At 40.9% G+C, this 18927-nt stretch overlaps 2 protein-coding genes across 2 annotated transcripts; both read left to right on the top strand.

The window, feature by feature from the left end:
* Nucleotides 1-1478: 1478 nt before the first annotated feature.
* LOC104380149 (solute carrier family 2, facilitated glucose transporter member 11-like) lies at nt 1479-10125 on the top strand. Its single transcript, XM_009987588.2, has 12 exons — nt 1479-1502; nt 3412-3510; nt 3934-4094; nt 5618-5742; nt 5997-6126; nt 6707-6855; nt 7418-7605; nt 7744-7854; nt 8364-8465; nt 8630-8705; nt 9407-9534; nt 9919-10125. The coding sequence occupies exons 1-12, from the start codon at nt 1479-1481 to the stop codon at nt 10123-10125; spliced, it is 1500 nt and encodes a 499-aa protein (XP_009985890.2).
* Nucleotides 10126-12195: 2070 nt separating this feature from the next.
* Nucleotides 12196-18071, top strand: LOC147527416 (macrophage migration inhibitory factor-like). Its single transcript, XM_086623729.1, has 4 exons — nt 12196-12222; nt 12676-12795; nt 17097-17269; nt 18008-18071. The coding sequence occupies exons 1-4, from the start codon at nt 12196-12198 to the stop codon at nt 18069-18071; spliced, it is 384 nt and encodes a 127-aa protein (XP_086479855.1).
* Nucleotides 18072-18927: the final 856 nt, after the last annotated feature.

Here is an 18927-nt window from a genome sequence, read left to right as displayed (position 1 = left end):
CAGTATAGTAACTAATCAACATAAATGCGAAAGATACTATGCATTAAGGGCATTACGGCAGGAAGACTCTTAACCTACCAAAAGGAGGAATCGCAAAGTATACGAGCAAAGCGTAAAAGTTACAATATGTATAAAGTATACCAAGCAGAAGTGGGTGAAATAGAACATGAGAAAATATGGGCAACAGGAATGCCCCACGCTGGTAGCTACATATTATTCCCCCAACATCATCTAAGCAAGGCAGATGCTCGCTGCTAACATGGCATTTCTTTCCTTTGTCAGATGCGTATTATGTTGTTTCCACTTTGTGTGACTTTACAGAAAAGGAAATTAATTCTTAGCATCAAAGGGACAATCTCATTTGTGCTCTAACATCAGCTCATTTGCTGGAGAACATTACCTGGAAAAGAAATCTGCCGTGGACTCTCAGCACCAATCAACAAGAAAGTCAACAAGAAAGTCAGCTTCATGATGAGGACCGCATAACAACAGGAGAAATTGCCGGGTAGTGCTACGTGCTACATTTCAGACATTAGCTGGAGAATCTCTGAATATTCTTTGCATGTGACATATTTTCGAGTAAATACAACTTCTTGCATCCAATAAGCCCTTAATGATTTCTTCATCCTTATCTTCAACTGGAAGGTAAATAGCAACTTAATACATACAAATCCCTCTTAATTATGAAATAAATGAAGTTAAAGCCTGAGAATTTTCTGTCTGAAGAAAGAGACATCAGCCCACCTATGGAGGTTACAGAACAGTTTCAAAACAATCTTTTTTTCATCACAGACATAGAAATAAATATACTGATTAAGGGAAACGCCAGACAAAACTGGTCAGGATGTTGAATTTTCCTCTCCCAGCAAAGGCAAATCAGCTACTATTAAACATTTAGCTGGTCAAGCCTGGTGTGCCACTGTAGAATTTTTAAGTTTGCACCCCACTCCAAAATGATGGAGCATTTAAATTCCTTTAAGTAATGATTAAGTTACGATGTGCTCCAGTTGCTGTCACATGACGACAGAATTGCTCTTTCCTATTATATGTCAAAGTCCTACAGTTCACTGTCCAAGCCCCATCTAAGATTCCCAACAGAAAACTTTGTCTTTATGCTTCTCAGCCTATACTGAAAAATGAGTTAGTTACAACTGTTGGAATCCTGTTTAAAATTGATGTCTCAGTTCCCTGTGCCCCTAGCACAAGAGGGAGTTCATGAAGTATATAGGTTCCCTGCAAAGGAGACCATCTTGTTTACTTGGGCTAGACACAACCATTGGTTGAAATATTTAATCCAACAATTCTAAACTTTGTACAACAGCTGAAATATGTGTAATTAACTCAAAAACCTTTGAAGTAAAATTTAACTTCTATAACATGGGAGTCATTCACTGCCACTGCTATTGCATAATGTGAGCATTTGCTTCTTTAGGCACGTACTAGCCAGTAAGCAACAGGAATCGGCTCTTTCGCAGAAGATGGCTCCCTTCTTCTCTGACCTGGTGAGTATATCGTCACTTTTTCTCCGGGATCTGATTTATAAAAGTCAAAGCTAACATAATACTAACCATCCAGATTCTTAAAGATTGTAAGCTCTTCTGGGACAAAGACTATCTTTCTTTTCTGCATTTAAACATCACCAAGAACAATGGGGCCTGGGGCCATGAAAATCATGTTGCATGGTCTTTTCCATGCAATAAAATAAAATAAAATAAATGAAAAAAATAACAAAAGTCCTGTCAGTTACACTGCTGACAATGCTACTGTACTTTTGTCTTCTGAATTACTGAAAATAATGCTAATTATTAAGCACATTCCCAAAGTAATGAATAGATTAACTGTACTGCAAAAGGCAAAGAAATTCATTATATAAGCTTTGCTCATTTCCTCCAAAGATAATTAATATCATCTATCAAGAATTTCCATAGTCTTAAACAGGGAAGAAGTGATGACTATTTCTTGCTCTGTTTCTCAACTGCCAGCAAGAAACTATTTTGCCTTCTTTTTTGAGTGAGAAGGCGAGTTCTTAATTTGTTAGAATGCTTTTGCCAGTTAGCAAATCCACTGAATCTGAGACAAAATTTTTAAGGAAATTTAGAGTCTTCTAGTCCATAGCTTCTTGATTCTTGTCATGTGATAATTTGGGAAATCCAGCTGTGGACTAATTAAGTAACAAGGTCTTGAAAGATGGACCTAAGAACCGTGAAAAGGAGTGTTCTTCTAAGTATCTCCCAGCCCAGCATTATTCGCACTTGCATTACTTTGTTCCTGCCTGATTGCATTTTCTACCAGATTCTCTTCATCCTGGCACTGATCTTCAAAAAGCTATGAGCTCATGAGGTTCATATTTAACATGAAAAGAACACAGAGTACAGTGTCCTCTATACAGTTACTGTCCTGGTCTGTGAATAAAAAGGGGGAGGCAGTTAAACCCCGAAGGAATCTGAACAGACCCTAGTGGGGCTAAAACCACAATTCTTCTAGGTTTTGTCTGCAAGGTACAGTCTGAGCTGCTTGAGGGTGACTTCATCTAGCCCTGCAGGCACTTGAGAACAGAATGGATGACCAGTGGTATCAAATACCTCAAAAACATCTATGTAGTTACATGGTACATTTTTTCTTATTTATGGTTAATATTGTTTCATTCATCAAAGCAGCCAGGGTATCCCAGTCCCTAATCCTTGATCGAGAAAATTTTAGACAGACAGTATTTCCCTAGCCTGGAAGATGCCAAGTCCTTCGATATGCAAGCACATACTTTCATGGTTAAATAAGTAGAAAAAATAAAATATTGAGAAAGGAGAAATGAAATCCCAAGTCTGTCAGGAAGATTTTTTTTTAATGCAATTACAGAGGTTATTCCAAATTATTCTCTTTGTAATCCAAGCCTCCCTGAAAAAGTTGAATGTTAAAAGGATCTTTTCTTTATCATGCTTAAAGATATGACACAGTCAGAAAGGAAAGCAGAGAGTACAATAAAATGTTGTTAATTTTTAATGTAGTTTTGTGGTATAACATTATGGTTTGATATACATAGGTTACTACAGATTGCAGACAAGGAAACTGATTCCCTTTTTCCCACGTTCAGGACTGACAACCTGTCAAATATTGCAGGCATACAGTGAAAGCTGTACTATCAGGAATATCTTTTAAAACTCTTTATCCTTCGCAAGCAAAGTGGTGGATTTTCACCCTTACACTAGCACTTAGTCTTGCTATGGCATTGCAGCCTGATGATCACACTTCGGCAGTAAGTTAGAGGGATTTTGGAAAAACGTTTAAATCTTATAGGATCTGAAGTGGACAATGCAGGTTTCCAGAGGGGAAGGGAAAGCGTGTCTACAAACCTCTGGCCTTGCACAAATCTAGACTAATGAGAAACTGAAGGCGTGTTTTATTCTTGCTTTGCAGGTTCAGTTCCAGGGATTATTTCAAATGATCTTAGTGCTGGGAATTGGTGGTAGTTTCCCATATGGATTCCACATTTCTGTCATCAACTATCCTTCTGTGGTAAGCAGCCATCTCTCTGAGGTTGAAACAGAAAATAGAGAGCCTGAACAATTCGTTCTCCCACAGATCTCAAATGTAGTGAGCATTCAGCTGATATATCCATGTCTTTTCTTTGGCTAACAGTAACATAAAATGTGTAGAGAACTTTTTCTCCTTTAAAGAACAGGATGGCACCTCCTGTTTTAAATAAATTGTTATCACATAGTATACAAGCTTCCAAAGGAAGGCAGAAACTGTGCTTTTGGCCTGCTGACTTGTACAAACTTGAAGATTCTGCAATGTGATCTCAGTTAACTCGTTTTATTAAGAAAGTCTCAAAAGAAGCCTAATATTAGAAGCACAGGCTAGATCTGAAGTACAACAGCCAAATAATGTGGAGGGATCTTACATCCATTGTCTAGCCAAATGTCCTCTTATTTTCAGCACATCAGGAAGTTTATTAATGAAACCTGGATAGAGCGACATGGCTCTCCCCTCCATCCTGAGACAATCATGCTGTTGTGGTCCTTCATTGTGTCTGTGTATGGGATAGGAGGATTCCTGGGGAGCCTCTGCTGTGGCTACCTGACTACAAAATACAGGAAGTAAGTGGTTTTTGTAACAGCTTAATAGTCAGAAAGTACAAGGAAATGCCCAGGTGCTTCTAGGCCGAAGCAGTCTGATTGAAGACTAAACAGATTTGGTTTGCTCATGCATCTACCTCTTTCAAGTGGCAAGCGGTCTTTCAGCTTGTTTGTCTTCCCCCGCAGTGAACTATATTTCTGTAAAGGGCGCATTCATCAACACATCACCGATCAGTGCCTCTGGGAGCAGCAGGGCAGTGAAACTGCCTCGTGTTCTCTTCAAGATCCCCTGTGACTCTCATAAAGGTCTCCCAAGCTCTATAAACCCCCAAAAAGGAGCTGTGTGTCTTGTGTTGTAACATTTTACATGCAGTTTCTCTAACCAACTGGAAACCACTGTGTGGAAGATATCCTTAAGTATCACAGAAGAGCCAGATTTCCACCTAAATACACTCATTCTAGGGTGATGACATTATATTAAATATTCATATCTGCTCAAGTGATAATGTGAACAGAATAGAAAAAAATGAATTGCCTGTAACTACGCTGTTAAGATACAAGCAGTGCCAAAACAAATTACCCAAGAGATATCTCTGTTCTTGGCAACCCATTTTACTGAAAATCACTTCCAAACTATCTTTGCCACTGGATGGAGAAAGGATTCCTAACACCACTAATTTCATTTGCAGAGAAATTGGCAAACATATCTACTTGGTGTGACTCACTTACAGATCTGCTCCACAACCCACTGATCCAGAGGCCCCTCACATGGGTCTCAACAAACCATCTTAGCCTGCCTGCAATTGTGTTCTTTCCTCTCAGGTAAGTGCCCCCAAGAAATTTCTTGTGGGACACTGCCTCATCCCACACTCAGAGGGTCTCCCAAGACTGAAAACAAGATTGTGCACTTCTCGCATGGGTTATTTAACACAGGACAACTGTTGGATCATAGTCTTCTGAACAGAACATCTCTGTGAATCCTTAATGTATGCAAGAGGACTCTTGTCGAGCAAGCATCACAGCAAAACTGAGTGCAAAAGACTTTGAGTCTGAGGCATCATGGTTGTGAACACACCAGCTCACGATTCACACAGAGTGTCTTTTGAAATATGCTTCTAAAAACGCTTTCTGCCATCTCAGATCACATCCTTTTAGCCAAGAGTGTCTTTAATATTCCAGAGTGGGAATCATGGACTCAGATTATTTCTGGGGAGCAACTTGACATTTTATGAGGAGTTCTGGCCATTTAAAAATCTTGGTAACGAGCTGGGCCAGTTCTTTGGTCTCTTTCCCCACTTGTACTGTGTAAAGGCTGATGAAGTGTTCCAACTTTTGAAATTCTAAGCTAAGAAATATTAATGAATTCAAATCTAAAGGATCTTGAAATTTTAAAGAATCACTTCGACTATCCAAAGTAAAAATTATGTCAGTCATTCCTCAAAACAGGAGGAATGGCTGTACCCTTCCTGTCACAGCAAGATTAGTCAAAAGAGTGTAAGAGGTTCTCATTTCATACTAAATTCTCGTGGGCTTCTTTTTTTTAGGAAAAAATGCCAAATGTGCACCAACCTGATCATGCTGGTAGCTGCACTTTTTATGGCTTTCAGTAAAACAGCCAAATCCTTCGAGATGATTCTGGCCGGACGCTTTCTCTATGGCATTGGTACAGGTATGTGCTCATGCCGCTGTGGAGCGCAAGCACCCTTGCTATCCCAGGATTGTCTCTACAGGCATTGCCATTCTTGGAGAATGATTTTTAAAGCAAATATACTAAGCACTTCATAAAAGTGAAAGACATGATCCCTTTTGCAAGAAATTTTAATCCAAATACTAGAGAGAATGGAAACAATGTAAGAGGATGAAGTCAGAAAGTTAAGCTTTCCTAAATATTTTAACAGTCATTTATCTTCTTCTATGTTAAAGGTTTTTCTCTCAATATACATCCTCAGTATGTAGGAGAGATTTCACCCAAGAAGCTGCGCGGATTTACCAACTCCACAGTTGCTGTTTTTCTGACGCTGGGAAAACTCACAGGACAGGTTATTGGACTACGGTAAATTCTCCAATCTTTCCATCAGGTTACACTAAAAGCAGTAGAAATCTTTCTATAACCTTACCCTCTCACCTAGTTAGTGACTGAGAAACCCTCTTATCTTCCCCAAAACAGGCCTTAGCTTATGCCAGAAGAAAAGTTTTGATCGTATTTGAGACAAATATATAATTTTAAATATAGGAGACAGAAAATTAATGACTCATAATCTAGTTTCTTGTTATTTCCACACCCTTTCTACTAGGGGACTTCCCCTTCAAAATTCACTATACTTGCCACGAGAAATCTTAGCAAGATGTTTTGGTTCTGTGGTCAAACAGTGGTCAAACGAGTCTCATCAGCTCTCTAGACATTATATTGGATCCTAATGATATTTAGAAAGCTTTTAAAAATGCCAAATAATTCCTTTAAAATTGTCATAAATAAAAATAGCCAAATTTGTGAAATTTACCAAATTATCAGTTCAAGTTTTTGCTCCATTGCACCCTTTAATGGAATTTGAACAATCTTCATCCCTCAGAAAAACTTCCTGAACATCCCTTCCGTTATTTCAGTATAATTTTGTTTCACATACACTTTCCAGGGAGATTTTAGGAAGCGAAGCTTTGTGGCCATGGTTGTTAGCATCTAGTGGACTTTCAGCATTGGTTCAACTGGTTACCCTCCCATTTTTCCCCGATTCACCATCCTACCTCCTGATACAGAAGGGTAATGAGGAAGCCTGCAGGAAAGGTAGAGTGCCTACTTCCCTCACTTATTTCACTTCATTTGAAACGTTAGAGCGACCGCCTCTGCGGGAGACAAGAAAGTGGGGCAGAGCTGTACAGTGCAGTGCGATGCCAAGGAGGAGCAGCAGAGGCAGTTCTAAATGAAACAGTCGAGGTACCACAGCCATACATCTGCACTAACCTAGGGCCTCACTCAGTCTGGTTTAACCAGTTAAGACAAGAAAGATAGATAGATATTTGCATGTCTAACATTTCCCACTTTGGTGGACATTATTTTTTAAAGGAAATGGTTTAGGCAACTTTTTTTTGTTAAATAAAAAGTAATTAAATGTTTACATTATTTACCATTAAGTCAACTCAACATTAGAAAGATATGCTATACTGACAACCAGAGAGACAAAATTGTTCCATTTGCCTCCTGGCCCAGAAGCAACCAGATGGCAGAAGCAGACAGCACCAACACCAACACCTACTCCAACGGACAGGCAGACTAAAGGGAATAACGTAACCACTTGTGATGGAGCTGTACTGGTAGAATAATCCACTCTCTTCTTTCTCCCCAACAGCCATCAAGAAGCTCTGGGGGGAAGGAGACCATCAAGCAGAAATTGATGATATGGTGAAGGAGAAGGTTGCAATGACAAGCATGAAAACCTTGCGTGTCCTCGAAGTAATAAAAGAGAGATCTTTGCGCTGGCAACTTTACATTTTGATGACTGTCATGACCACCTTGCAGCTCTGTGGAATCAATGCAGTTGAGTGCTCTGTTTATCCTCAGAACAAGAGACAACACTAGGCAGCGTTACAAACCCCTCAAAGTCAAACCAGCTTAAAATTGTGTCACAATTGCAACACTTTTTTCACAGGTGTATTTCCTCTCTGCATTTTTCAGATATACTTCTATTCTTTCGAAGTATTCCATACAGCCAAGTTTGAAGAATACCTTATCCCATACGTGTCCCTGGGAGTTGGATTGTGTGAATGCTTATCCTCTATACTGTGTGTAAGTCCTTTCAGACTTGAGTTTGAAGGAAAAATTTAATCTGGTCAGCAGTTGTACTTTTCCTTACTTATAACTGGGCTCGGGGAAGATTTGCATAATCTAAGACACATCTTCCTGCTTCTGCAAAACCACATGCAGGATAAAAGGCAGCTCTTTTCCCAAATTATTTGCATGACTGTATGTCTTTAGACTAGTTTTTATTCTGTAAAATAATTTTCTGATGTTCTGGATTAGATGTGTGTATGCATGTGTGCACAATTCACTAGATACTGACCCCCAAGAAAGGGAAGTGTCTAACAACAGCCCAGGGTTGACTAATAAACACAGAGCAATTAAAAATCAGTTAACTTTGAAGAAGCTAATCAAATCCATTAGGAATTAAGAGACTCTCAAACGACAGTGATTTCTGTCTATTACTCAGATAAGTCTTCTGCAAAGAACATGTGCAGAGGGGAGGAATTAATTCGTTTGAGAACTGGGATTCATGACCCGTGTTTTCTGCTTTTCAGAGCACCCTTATAGACCGATTTGGGAGGAAGGTGCTGCTATGGGGAGGATACACGCTGATGTGTTCTGTGCTAGCACTCCTTACCATGACCCTGTCACTGCAGGTAAAGAGGCAGCAGCCTTCTGGCTACTTACTCAGCATCAGCCCACCTTTCCGGTCTTGCTTCACACGATAAGCAAGAAAATTTGAGTCAGTGGCCGAAGATACAGAGCTCTGCTATTCTGTCATGTCTCTAACGGTTTCATATCACTGCTTTCTCACTTTTAGCATCAGTTTTTCTGGATGCATTACTTCAGCGTTATCTTGATCTTCCTGTTTGTTATCTTCTATGGAAGTGGACCATGTGAGTACATCAATGGTAACGCTGGGAGGAAATTTTGCGTCATATTGGTTGGTGACACAACTGGCAGAGGAAGAACAGACTAGTCTCACAGTAAAAAGTTCTGGAAATTAAGGAGGGAAGGGCAGATAGGTACAAGTGGGAGACAGGAAAAGTATACAGACGCCTTGAATTTTATTGCTGATCACAAGATCTAAATAATTTAAAATACAGTATCATCAAACCCTCTCCAGAGGGTTTGAGACAGAAATTTCAGAACAATTTTTAAAATACTCAGCTAAAACCAGGATTTTAGGCATTGCCAGGTATGTTATAGTAACCACCTTCATTAACTTAGGAAGTTAAGCTTCATGCCTACCAACATGCTTCAGGTGGAACTGACCACAGGAGCCAAAGGGGAGCTGGTTTTATAAACTACTGCGCTAATACTGGCTACTAGTGCAATACAGAACTTCACAGATCCACCAGCACCAAAAAAGGATTCCAGTATGCACGAGAGAAACCTAAATTAACAGCCGAAGTCCTAAATTAACAGATGAAGTCCCTTTCTAGAACTAAGGTCTCTCACTCTCATAGCAGAGACCACCTGCCAACAGGTCTCCTGTTCTGTCTGTCAGTCATTTTCTGCCACTCCCATTGTGAGGATCTTCAGCAGGAGCAAGGAAACAAGTATTCCTGGTTTCTGTTTTGCTTTTCTTTTCCAGCTGGAGCCACTATATCTATCATGGTTGAAATCTTCAGCCAGTCATTTAGACCATCAGCCTTTTTGATTGTTGGCTGCATCAACTGGATGGGACTGTTTGTACTTGGGATGATTTTTCCATTGATTGTTGTAAGTGACTCTAACTGGATCCTCCCCTCCAGGATAATCCACTTCTGAATACTAAAAGGGAGTAAAATAATAATAATAAATTGCAACAACACGCAAAGCTTAGAGCTCTGTCCAAATACCAAACTTGCTCAGGAATCCCCCAGGCCTGTCAGAGGAACAGCAACTGGGCTCAGGTCAAACGTGGCCAGTGGAAACTCCTGGTTTGATACCTTTCCTGGTTTGAATTTCAATTCAATTTTAATAATTTGAATGAATTATTCAAGTGGATAATTTTAATAATTTGAATTTAATTTTAATTACTAAGACACAGACTTGCACCCAAGGGCAGGGAAATAGAAATGAGGTTCTTATTTTCCTTACAATGTCTCCCATTTCTGCCTGCAGGATAACCTTGGACCCTTCTGCTTCCTGATCTTCCTGGGAATCCTTGCTTTATCAGCAATTTTCATCTACCTATATCTCCCTGAGACCAAGGGAAAGTCAATCATGGAAATAAAAGCAGAGTTCAACAAGCTGAACTTTGGGGGAAAAAAAAACTCAGTCACTGAAAATAACTTTCCTAAGGAACAGTTGTTCTGCACCAAACTCTGAATGTTCAGAGGAGAAATTTCCATCTCTTAGAAAAGACAGGAAACAATGTTGCAATAGAACTAAAAGGGAAACATTAAAAACAGACTGAAAGCTCTTCTGTGTCTTACTTGGTTTGTTTGGATTCGTTTTTTTTTTTAATATAGATAAGAAATTCATTATGCTAGAGTTTTATTTCTTGACAGTATCTAAATATTTTCACAGGAAATTTCATCACTCAGTTTTAAGATCTACTGGATATAAAGAGATTTTTTTCTATTAAAAAAAACTTTTATGATAGTCTACATTACAAAGTTTGAAAACATTTTGTTAACAGTCCTTAGGGCCCAAATCCTGCTAGAAGAACATACATAGAAGCTCTAATCACAGACTTGGACCTGCAGCCCTGGGCCTCGTCTGCCTTGTTCCCAGGAGTCCTGCCTAACGCCACAGATACCTGAACAGTTTGGTTTGAGCTTTCCTAAACAAGACCTCACTCGCTCTAAGCACCTCATAATCAGGAAATGGCTGACAAATAGCTCGGAGAAGAGTATCAGAAATACGAAGGAACAAGTGAAATCATTTAAGAAGACAAACCAAGGGAAGGAAGGATTAAGAAGGCTAAACGGTCATCGGTCATGGGGCTGGGGAAATACAATGTTTGACGAGCAGGCTGACAGAGGAAAAGCTAGATACGTGGTTTAGGGCAACTCGAGCAGATATGGATTCAGAACTTAGTACAGCAGATTAGGAAAACAGGTTCCAGCCATGATAACAGAAAAAAATACTGAAAGTGAAATTGTACTGTGCAACAATCCTTCTGGAGATGTAATGGACATCTCAGTGGAGAACACCCTAGTAATTCTAGGCAAGGAGAAGGACCTGCCAAGCAGCGCTGTTATTGTACACAAAAGAACTAAAATGGCTCCTATAAAATAAAGCACGTTCCCAAGAGCATCTGTGGTGTCTAAGGATCTGTTTTCCAAGCTGGTACATAAGCTTCTGGGAATTACACCAGATGTTTTCCAAGGAGAGTTTGTTTTGGAAATGTTTTTCTTGTTATGCAAGCAACCTGTGAATAACTAGTGATTATTGTGCCCAGCAGAAAAAACAGGTTGTGAAGTTCATTGGAAATACAGCCTAGGTTTTTCCAAGGGACCACTAACAACTGTAGTATGATTTGTGACTAAATGCTTTGGATCATGCCACCTGCTTTCAGCTACTCACTGAAGAAAAGACTCATCAATATTACAAACAGCAGTTCCCTCCTTACAGATGGAGCTGTCACGTGAGTTTGGTTTTAATGCTTTGACATAGGAATCATGCCCTGGAAATTGTGTTTGTACAAACAGATTTTATTTGTGGATTTTTTTCAGGACTTTCATCATTTTCAGAATGCTTTGGGTACAGGAGTTGCAATCCAGTAACACGGGCTGTAGATGAACACTGGCACATAGTAATTTATCTCCTGGCTTTTTACAGCAAGGGTGCTACAGGGAAGGAAGTGACACCACACAATCAACTTAAGCATGTTCATACGGGGGTTTTCACCGTTTAAAAGTATTTGTTTAAATTACACCGTTGCAGTACAAGCATTTAGCACAAGCTATGGAAAGCTCTCCCTCTCTTCCGCAGGCCGGGGAATGGAGTGAATAGAAAAGCTCTTAACTCACAGAAACTGCCAGGCATAGGCACCCATGACCTTCAACACGGAGAGATTAACAAACTGTTTATTTCATCCCCATCAACATTTTCAGCCTTTGCTTTCCCCTACACATCTCATCGTGAACACCTCCTACCAAGCGTACATCCCCTCTGAATCGCTTCTCTCCTGTAGCAAAGAGAACCCATCCCAGCTCTGCCACATTCTCCACTCCGGATAAAACCCACCCATTTTAGAAAACCTGTGGATTTCCTCTCTGTCCAGAGATCCTGTTAACTGTTATGGGACTATTTGCGCAACAAAGGAGCAAGGTGAAAACAAGCCTCCTCTGAGTACGTAGAATCCAGTGCTCACCACAGTGGAAAATCAAGACTCTGATTTTAAGGCATCTTTGTCATGCCTAGTCACAGGTCAGGGAAGGTCTCTACAACATGTGCTACTGCGGTTTTTCTGCTATGGTCTGTTCCACAGAAAGAGTTCCAGACCTCACAACTGAGGTGTCCATCTAATTTTTTTAAATAATTATAAGACTTGCATAAAGAGGCACATTATGACTGTCCCGCTTTCAAACACTCCCTGAAACACTTGCTTTTTCACTGCTTTTCATGATCAGGCTGCACTCAAACATGAAGTGTCATTTTGGATGCTTTGACTTCCAGAGCTTCCTCCTAGGCAAGTTGTACACGGACTGACTGCAGTGGCAGCCAGCAGCCCACACACAGGTGGCACATGCAGCCTCTCCTCTCCTGAGGCCCTCCTGCTCCTCCAGGTGCACCTGTGGAAGGTACCACTGGCTATTTAAAGGCTCCTGAGATGCTTACTAGCACAGTGGGGTAAGCCACCTCGCAGGTGAGTCAGGAACAAAGCTGTGAACAAGGTGAGCTGAAAGAAAACCTTCTTGTGATACAAAGACGCCCAAGTTCATTGTTAACACAAATATAAGCAAGGACAAAGTTCCAGAGTCTTTCACAGGGCAGCTCACCCAGCAGTTGTCAAAGGCAATGGGAAAACCAGCACAGATAAGTCCAGATGCTCAAATGTTTTCCTTATTTAGTCAGCTGTGCCTATGCAACAAGCTATTTCTCAGTGATAGCCTCTCTAAACCAACGTAACTAATGACTCACCAGTATTTAGAGTCTTCTCTCTGTACAAATATCAAACTTGTTTGCTGCAACTTAGCTCTGTTGACGTCTCAAAGCACCTGAAGTATTTAAACTGGCTGTGTGTACAATGGTATTCCATGTAGGCCTCCATGTAGGTCAAGACACTGGATGTGTGGGTATGTACAGCCGGGTATCTCCTTGAGTACCTCTCAAGACTCTAGCTGACTGAAAGAGGCCTCACCCTCTAACTTCCTTGCTGAGTCCTGCTGAATACATGCTTGTTACCTGCTACCAAATTGCCTGTGGCCCAGTGGTGACATGTGAAGATAAAAGAATAATGTATTCAGCTTGCTTGGACATCTAGCAAAAATACCCATGTGACATCCTGCTTCTTGTAGTCAAAACAGTAGAGTAAAATCTGTCTGCTGGTGTCATTACCACCCTGAGGGATTTTTACCTATTAAAACCCATGGCAATGTGCTACTGAGGTGAAGTACTGAAATACCAGTTTAAACCAACTATTGTTAAGGGTCTTATACGACTTTTACTTTCTTAATTAATCCTGAAAGGTCACTAGTTGTTTACTGAAGTAAACAACTTCAATGAATACGAAAAACAAAGTGAAAGCTCCTCTATAGTGCTGTAATCTGTGTAACGTGAGCCACTCCTGCTGTAGCAGCAGTAACTTCAGTGAATCAGCAGCTTGGTGAAGTACCTTTTCTAAGTATTCACTAGCAAAGAGTGCTTCCAGAAAATGTTTTTTATTTTACTTTGGGAGTGATGCTCTGAAACCCTAGAGAGAATGAAGTTCTGGTGCCTACCGAAAAGATTTTGAGGGCTCCCCAGCGAACCTTTCTCTACGCACTGGGACACCTGAAATTCTTGAGCAGATCTTTGCTCTTCATGGAAACAGTGTTCCAAAAAGGTAGTCACCCCAGGCTACTAAAGACAAAATAGAGGTCTCTGAACCCCTTAAATTGTTTGATAACTGTCACACATGGAATTGTCCTCAGAAGGAAAGAGGAGGAAAAATGGACCCAAACTCAAAACACAAGTGAGATAACCAGGAATATTAGAAGAAACTTCTGAACATCTTAAAAATGATGAGGAAAATCATGAGCAGCTGGCAGGGTTTTCTCAAAATCAGGAATGTTTTAAGCAGTCTCATGGTAGTGTCTTATGCTTAGATCTAGTCAATGCATCCATTAACGACTCGGTGGACCAAGGTGTGCAGATGACAATAGCTTGTATGCACAGGAGACAGAGTAAGAATTCAAGAAGATAGCAAGTAGGAGATATCTTCTCAAGTCAAGAAACTTTCAATAGCTGATTAACATGTCAAACTGCACAAAAGAGAATAATTAATTACGAAGCAAAGCATTTGGGGAGCTATTATGGGTTACAACACTTAGAAGAGTTAAGACAATGCTTGGGAGCAGGGGAATTTCACTTCTGTTGTGCACAAGGTGGAAGTAAGCCTCAGCAGGAGTTCTCCATCCAGCTTCAGACCCTCTACTTTGAGAAAGAGGAAGGCAGATTAGAGATGCATCAAATGAAAAATGCTAAAGAAATAAGAGACTATAAGGACCAACAGATATTCCGGTTCTTCTGGGAGAGAAGGCTGAAGAGGGACGCTGTTACGGAAGAGACAGGAACATTTTTTTTTTCCTTTTTCAGCAGCATAAGGCAGGAAGCAGACAGCTTAACTTGCAGCAAGACTTCACCTAGTTCTTGAAGGAATATTTTTAAAGTTTCTGTGACTTCTAGTCAGGTTCTGCATTGGACTGGTGCCATGGATCCCACCAGTGGTGGGATGGCTAATAGTACCAATATTTCTTTGACCAATTAGAAATTCTCAGTTCAGCACTGATAATTAGAATATTTCTATTTGTTGTTATATGGCTGTAGACTTTAGAAGATAGTTTTATGTGGTTGGATGATCTCATAAAAATTGATTTGATGCCGCGTTAAAAAAGCCAACCAATCTAGAGAAGCCTGGTTCTGCTGTGTTTCCTCCAGGCAGTTGTTTGATGTCTGATAAAGGGGCTCCTCTTTCTCTAGGGACAGTAACGGAGCTCTATGCAACCAACCAGTCTCATCAAACATGCAGGAAATCCGTCTCTGCCAAATTTGACCAAAGTTATCTCAGGGAATAAAAGCATGTTTTAGGCTTGTATAAGCCTTGTCTCCACAAAAAGCAGGCTAAACTGTAAATGGGAGTAAGATTTCCCCCCCCCCAACACATGCAGTAATATAATGAAATTCTTATGTAAAACTGATGTATTCTATCCCTCTTCAAAAAACATTTTTTATCATTCTACCCAACAAGTACTTGCTGTTGGGGGGGTGGGGATGTCAGCTGGTGGTGCTTGCATAACAGCTCCTGAATATAAAGCTAGAGGCCAGGGCTGGGATGCAGCTGGAACAGGTTTGCGCAGCAGTGTGGAAGGGATATGTAATGGGACTTAGAAATATACAGGGAACAACAAAGAGATTTTCTTTGAAGAGGACATGCAAGCTCTTCGTGACAAGGAGGCAATAGGAAAGGGAGAGTCTCTTGGTTATAACACAGAAAGAAGGAAAGGATTAGGGTGGGCTGGAATGCAGAACTTTCCTCTCGCAGGAAATGGTACCATTTGAAAAAAATACTGATTTTTATTTTTAATCAAATAGTGTTTTTTTCTCTACTGGAAGAGCTGTTTCAAACATTTCCAAACTGCTCTAAGAAGAAAATAATGCTGATTAATACTTCAGCTTCATTTTTTTTCTAAACAATAATCTGCTTCCAGGGTCGATGTTAAAGGCATATATGTACCTATATTCGGCATAAAGTTGAGAGCATAGTGTCCAGCCAGGGGAGAAGAGAGCCAAGCAAGCGGCACCTCAGCAGGATCTCCTTGTCTCATCCTGTACTGCTGTGGTCGGATGCACCTTGCACCCAAACAAGCTGCAAATGACGGCCAAGGCTAATTACCCAGACAACTCCTGGTACTCAGGCTAGCTTGTTTTACCAAGGGGGTTAATTGCTGCTGAGTTCCAATGATGCGCTGCTAATAAACGTGGGTAAGAACAGAACAGAAGCCAGATGGATGCCAAAGGAGCTGATCCCTGGATTCCCCAGTGTGTGGATCTGACGCTGTGTATCAGCAGCAGCGAAAACTGCAGGCTGGCCATTAATATTAACATAGATACTTTCTTCTATTTTTCCTGCTACCAAGAACAAAAGTCGGATTAGGCTGTATTTTGTCTAATGACGGGGATGTTGATTTAGACTCCGCTGTGTCAGCTCACATTTCCCTCGGCAGGGAAGACTGCAGCAGGAGCCAGTGAGGTGCGAAATCTCTCTGGAACGTAGGGCAGCAGCAAAGCAACTGCACAGCCCCACTCGCGCTCGGCCTTCCCGTGCAGGCAGGGAGAGTCCGGCGGCTCAGGGAAGGTTCTGGAGGTACTGCAGGTCACTGAGCTCTTGGAGCACCTGAACTTTCCACCCAAAATTCAAAGTTGGTAAAGACGATACTGCAGGGTCCTCCTTCCAACCGTGTATCTGGGCCAAGCACTCAGAACCCATCTTTTAGTAGGTAACTGGGCACACTGAGGTTGAAGGTTGCAAGACAGCAGGCAGGGAAGGATCTTTGCCACAGGGTAGCTTAAGAACAAGAGTGAAACTATTTGCATGGTAGTAAGTGGTGAAAAGTATCTCTGAGTGTCTGGGACTGCTCTTTTTTCTTTCTTTCTTTCTTTCTTTCTTTCTTTCTTTCTTTCTTTCTTTCTTTCTTTCTTTCTTTCTTTCTTTCTTTCTTTCTTTCTTTCTTTCTTTTCTTTCTTTCTTTCTTTCTTTCTTTCTTTCTTTCTTTCTTTCTTTCTTTCTTTCTTTCTTTCTTTCTTTCTTTCTTTCTTTCTTCTTTTTTAATTTTATGTGCTGCTAGCACTTTAGTTAAGAATACAGCCCTTCTGTGATAGATGAAAGAATTGCGACTGCAGTGCCTCTTCCCAAACGGTATGTCATGGGAATGAGATTGTATTTCACACCTTCCCATCTTTGTGACTTGCAAGAAAATATTTAGGAAGTCTGGAAGTGCAATGAAGTACATGCAGGAGAATTTCAAAACCATAACTGATAGGCATGCACTTATTTTCACTGCAGGTTAGGTACGCAAATACCTTCTTAGATTTTCAAAACTTTTCCTAACATGGCAAAGGAAAATAATATTCTTTTCTTCTTCCAACAGTATCTAGCAATACAGATCTCTCCTGATCAGCTGATGTCCTTTGGTGGCTCCACAGACCCCTGTGCTGTGTGCTTTCTCTACAGCATTGGCAAGATAGGGAAACAGGAGAACAAGGTCTACTCCAAATTGCTTTGTGACCTGCTGAACAAGCAGCTGAAAATACCATCCGAGAGGTGAGCTCATACAGCAACTTGTCTGACATGACTTTCCACAGATCGTGAAAACTATTAATCCTAGACATGTCCTTTGGTGTTCTTCTACTAACATTCTGCTTGCAGAGGCCAAATGCCAAGTCAATAGAGCACCTCTCCAATTAAAAAGAGGAAAGAAGCATTTGCATGAGCTGCAAAGCCAATGCCCAGAAGCTGTAAAATTTCTTTCAGTTAAAATGATGGAGGCTCAGGCACTGCACGTACCCACAGATCTCGTATGTGCAAGAGCCCAGGTACAGACACAATAACCTGATTTTATTAAATTGGTAACTTGAGTAACATGTACCAATACTTCCCTGCTGCCTGTGGGGTACAAATGGAGATCTACTACAAAAGCTTCCACTCACATAAAAGCATTTCTATTCCTTTTCCTGAAGGTACACCAACTTGCTCCAGAAACAACTGTAAATAAAACATGGCATCCTGAGACCTCCTTAAAACAAGCAGAAAAATATCAGGAACTCCAGAATGCAAGTAGACAAGGCATTAAAAAGGAGGGAGGACATGCAACACTCAAACATGCCTGCCAAAACTTGCAAAAAGAAATTGTAACTTGCTGAGGTGCAGTGCAAGCCTGAGAAGTGTAAAGCCCTGTGGCACAGTCTACAGTGTCACTGTGCGCGTCCTGCTGCAGGAACACCCTTGCCAGCCTGTGACACTCTGCTTTCAGCAGCTAACGGTGTCTGTCTTCCCTTTCAGAATCTATGTCAGCTTCTTCGACATCAGTGCTGGAAACGTGGGCTGGAACAACACATTTGCTTGAGGTGCCCTCGGGTGGTGACAGCTTATTCCTGAGCCCTCACTGTGGCTTTTGAGCATGGCCGTTCTAGTCATGTTACTGGTATCCCGCACAAACACAAAAGGCAGCGGTACCTTGGTCGCTGCTACCCACTGCTATTTAACATCTTGTCTGCTGCTTAAGTAAAAGTAAAAATCCAGCAGGATCCCTATGGTTGAGACTGTCTTGTTATTCTGGAAAGGCCTGTGGTTGAGATGGAAGGCGCTTTCTCAAAATACTCTTAATAGCAGATATTTTTAAAAAACAATTTAGTCTTCTGTGCACAGATGAACACTCCACTTGGGTGTGCTTTGCCCTGTTCATGCTGGACAGCTTGGCCAAATTTAAATACAGCCGTCTTGACCTGACTTCAAAATAGACTTTAAGCCAATAGATGTGGCTACCAATGCGGCATACGGCCTTCTCTTCAAAAGGAGGAAAGACATGATTGCCTCTTACTTAAAAGGGATGGATCGCAGATCAGGTCCTCCTTAGATCTTAACACGACATGGACCTCTGGCTGCTTAGCAGAAAAACTCATGCTGCAGGAGTCTCCCAGCACTCGGGACAGGCAGAGGGAGTAAGTGGAAAAAACCACTGCTCACTGTTCTGCCCTCCCCTTTTCATCCATTGAGCAATTTGCAGTGACAGTGAAGATTAGAGTATAGCTCAAAACGAGGCAGAGGCACAACAAGCCATTCCCAGAGGCCAAAGTAATGAATTAATTACAAAAGGAAGATTTCCATATAAATATTTATTATTCAAGCCCTGGGTCAAATAAAAGCATTTGTTTCCAAAGCAAAATAGAAAGATTGAGTACAGATCTGCTTCATGAATCTCT

The sequence above is a fragment of the Tauraco erythrolophus genome, chromosome 19, assembly GCF_009769465.1.
Source record: "Tauraco erythrolophus isolate bTauEry1 chromosome 19, bTauEry1.pri, whole genome shotgun sequence".
NCBI lineage: Eukaryota > Metazoa > Chordata > Aves > Musophagiformes > Musophagidae > Tauraco > Tauraco erythrolophus.
This window is presented reverse-complemented; position numbering and strand designations above follow the sequence as displayed.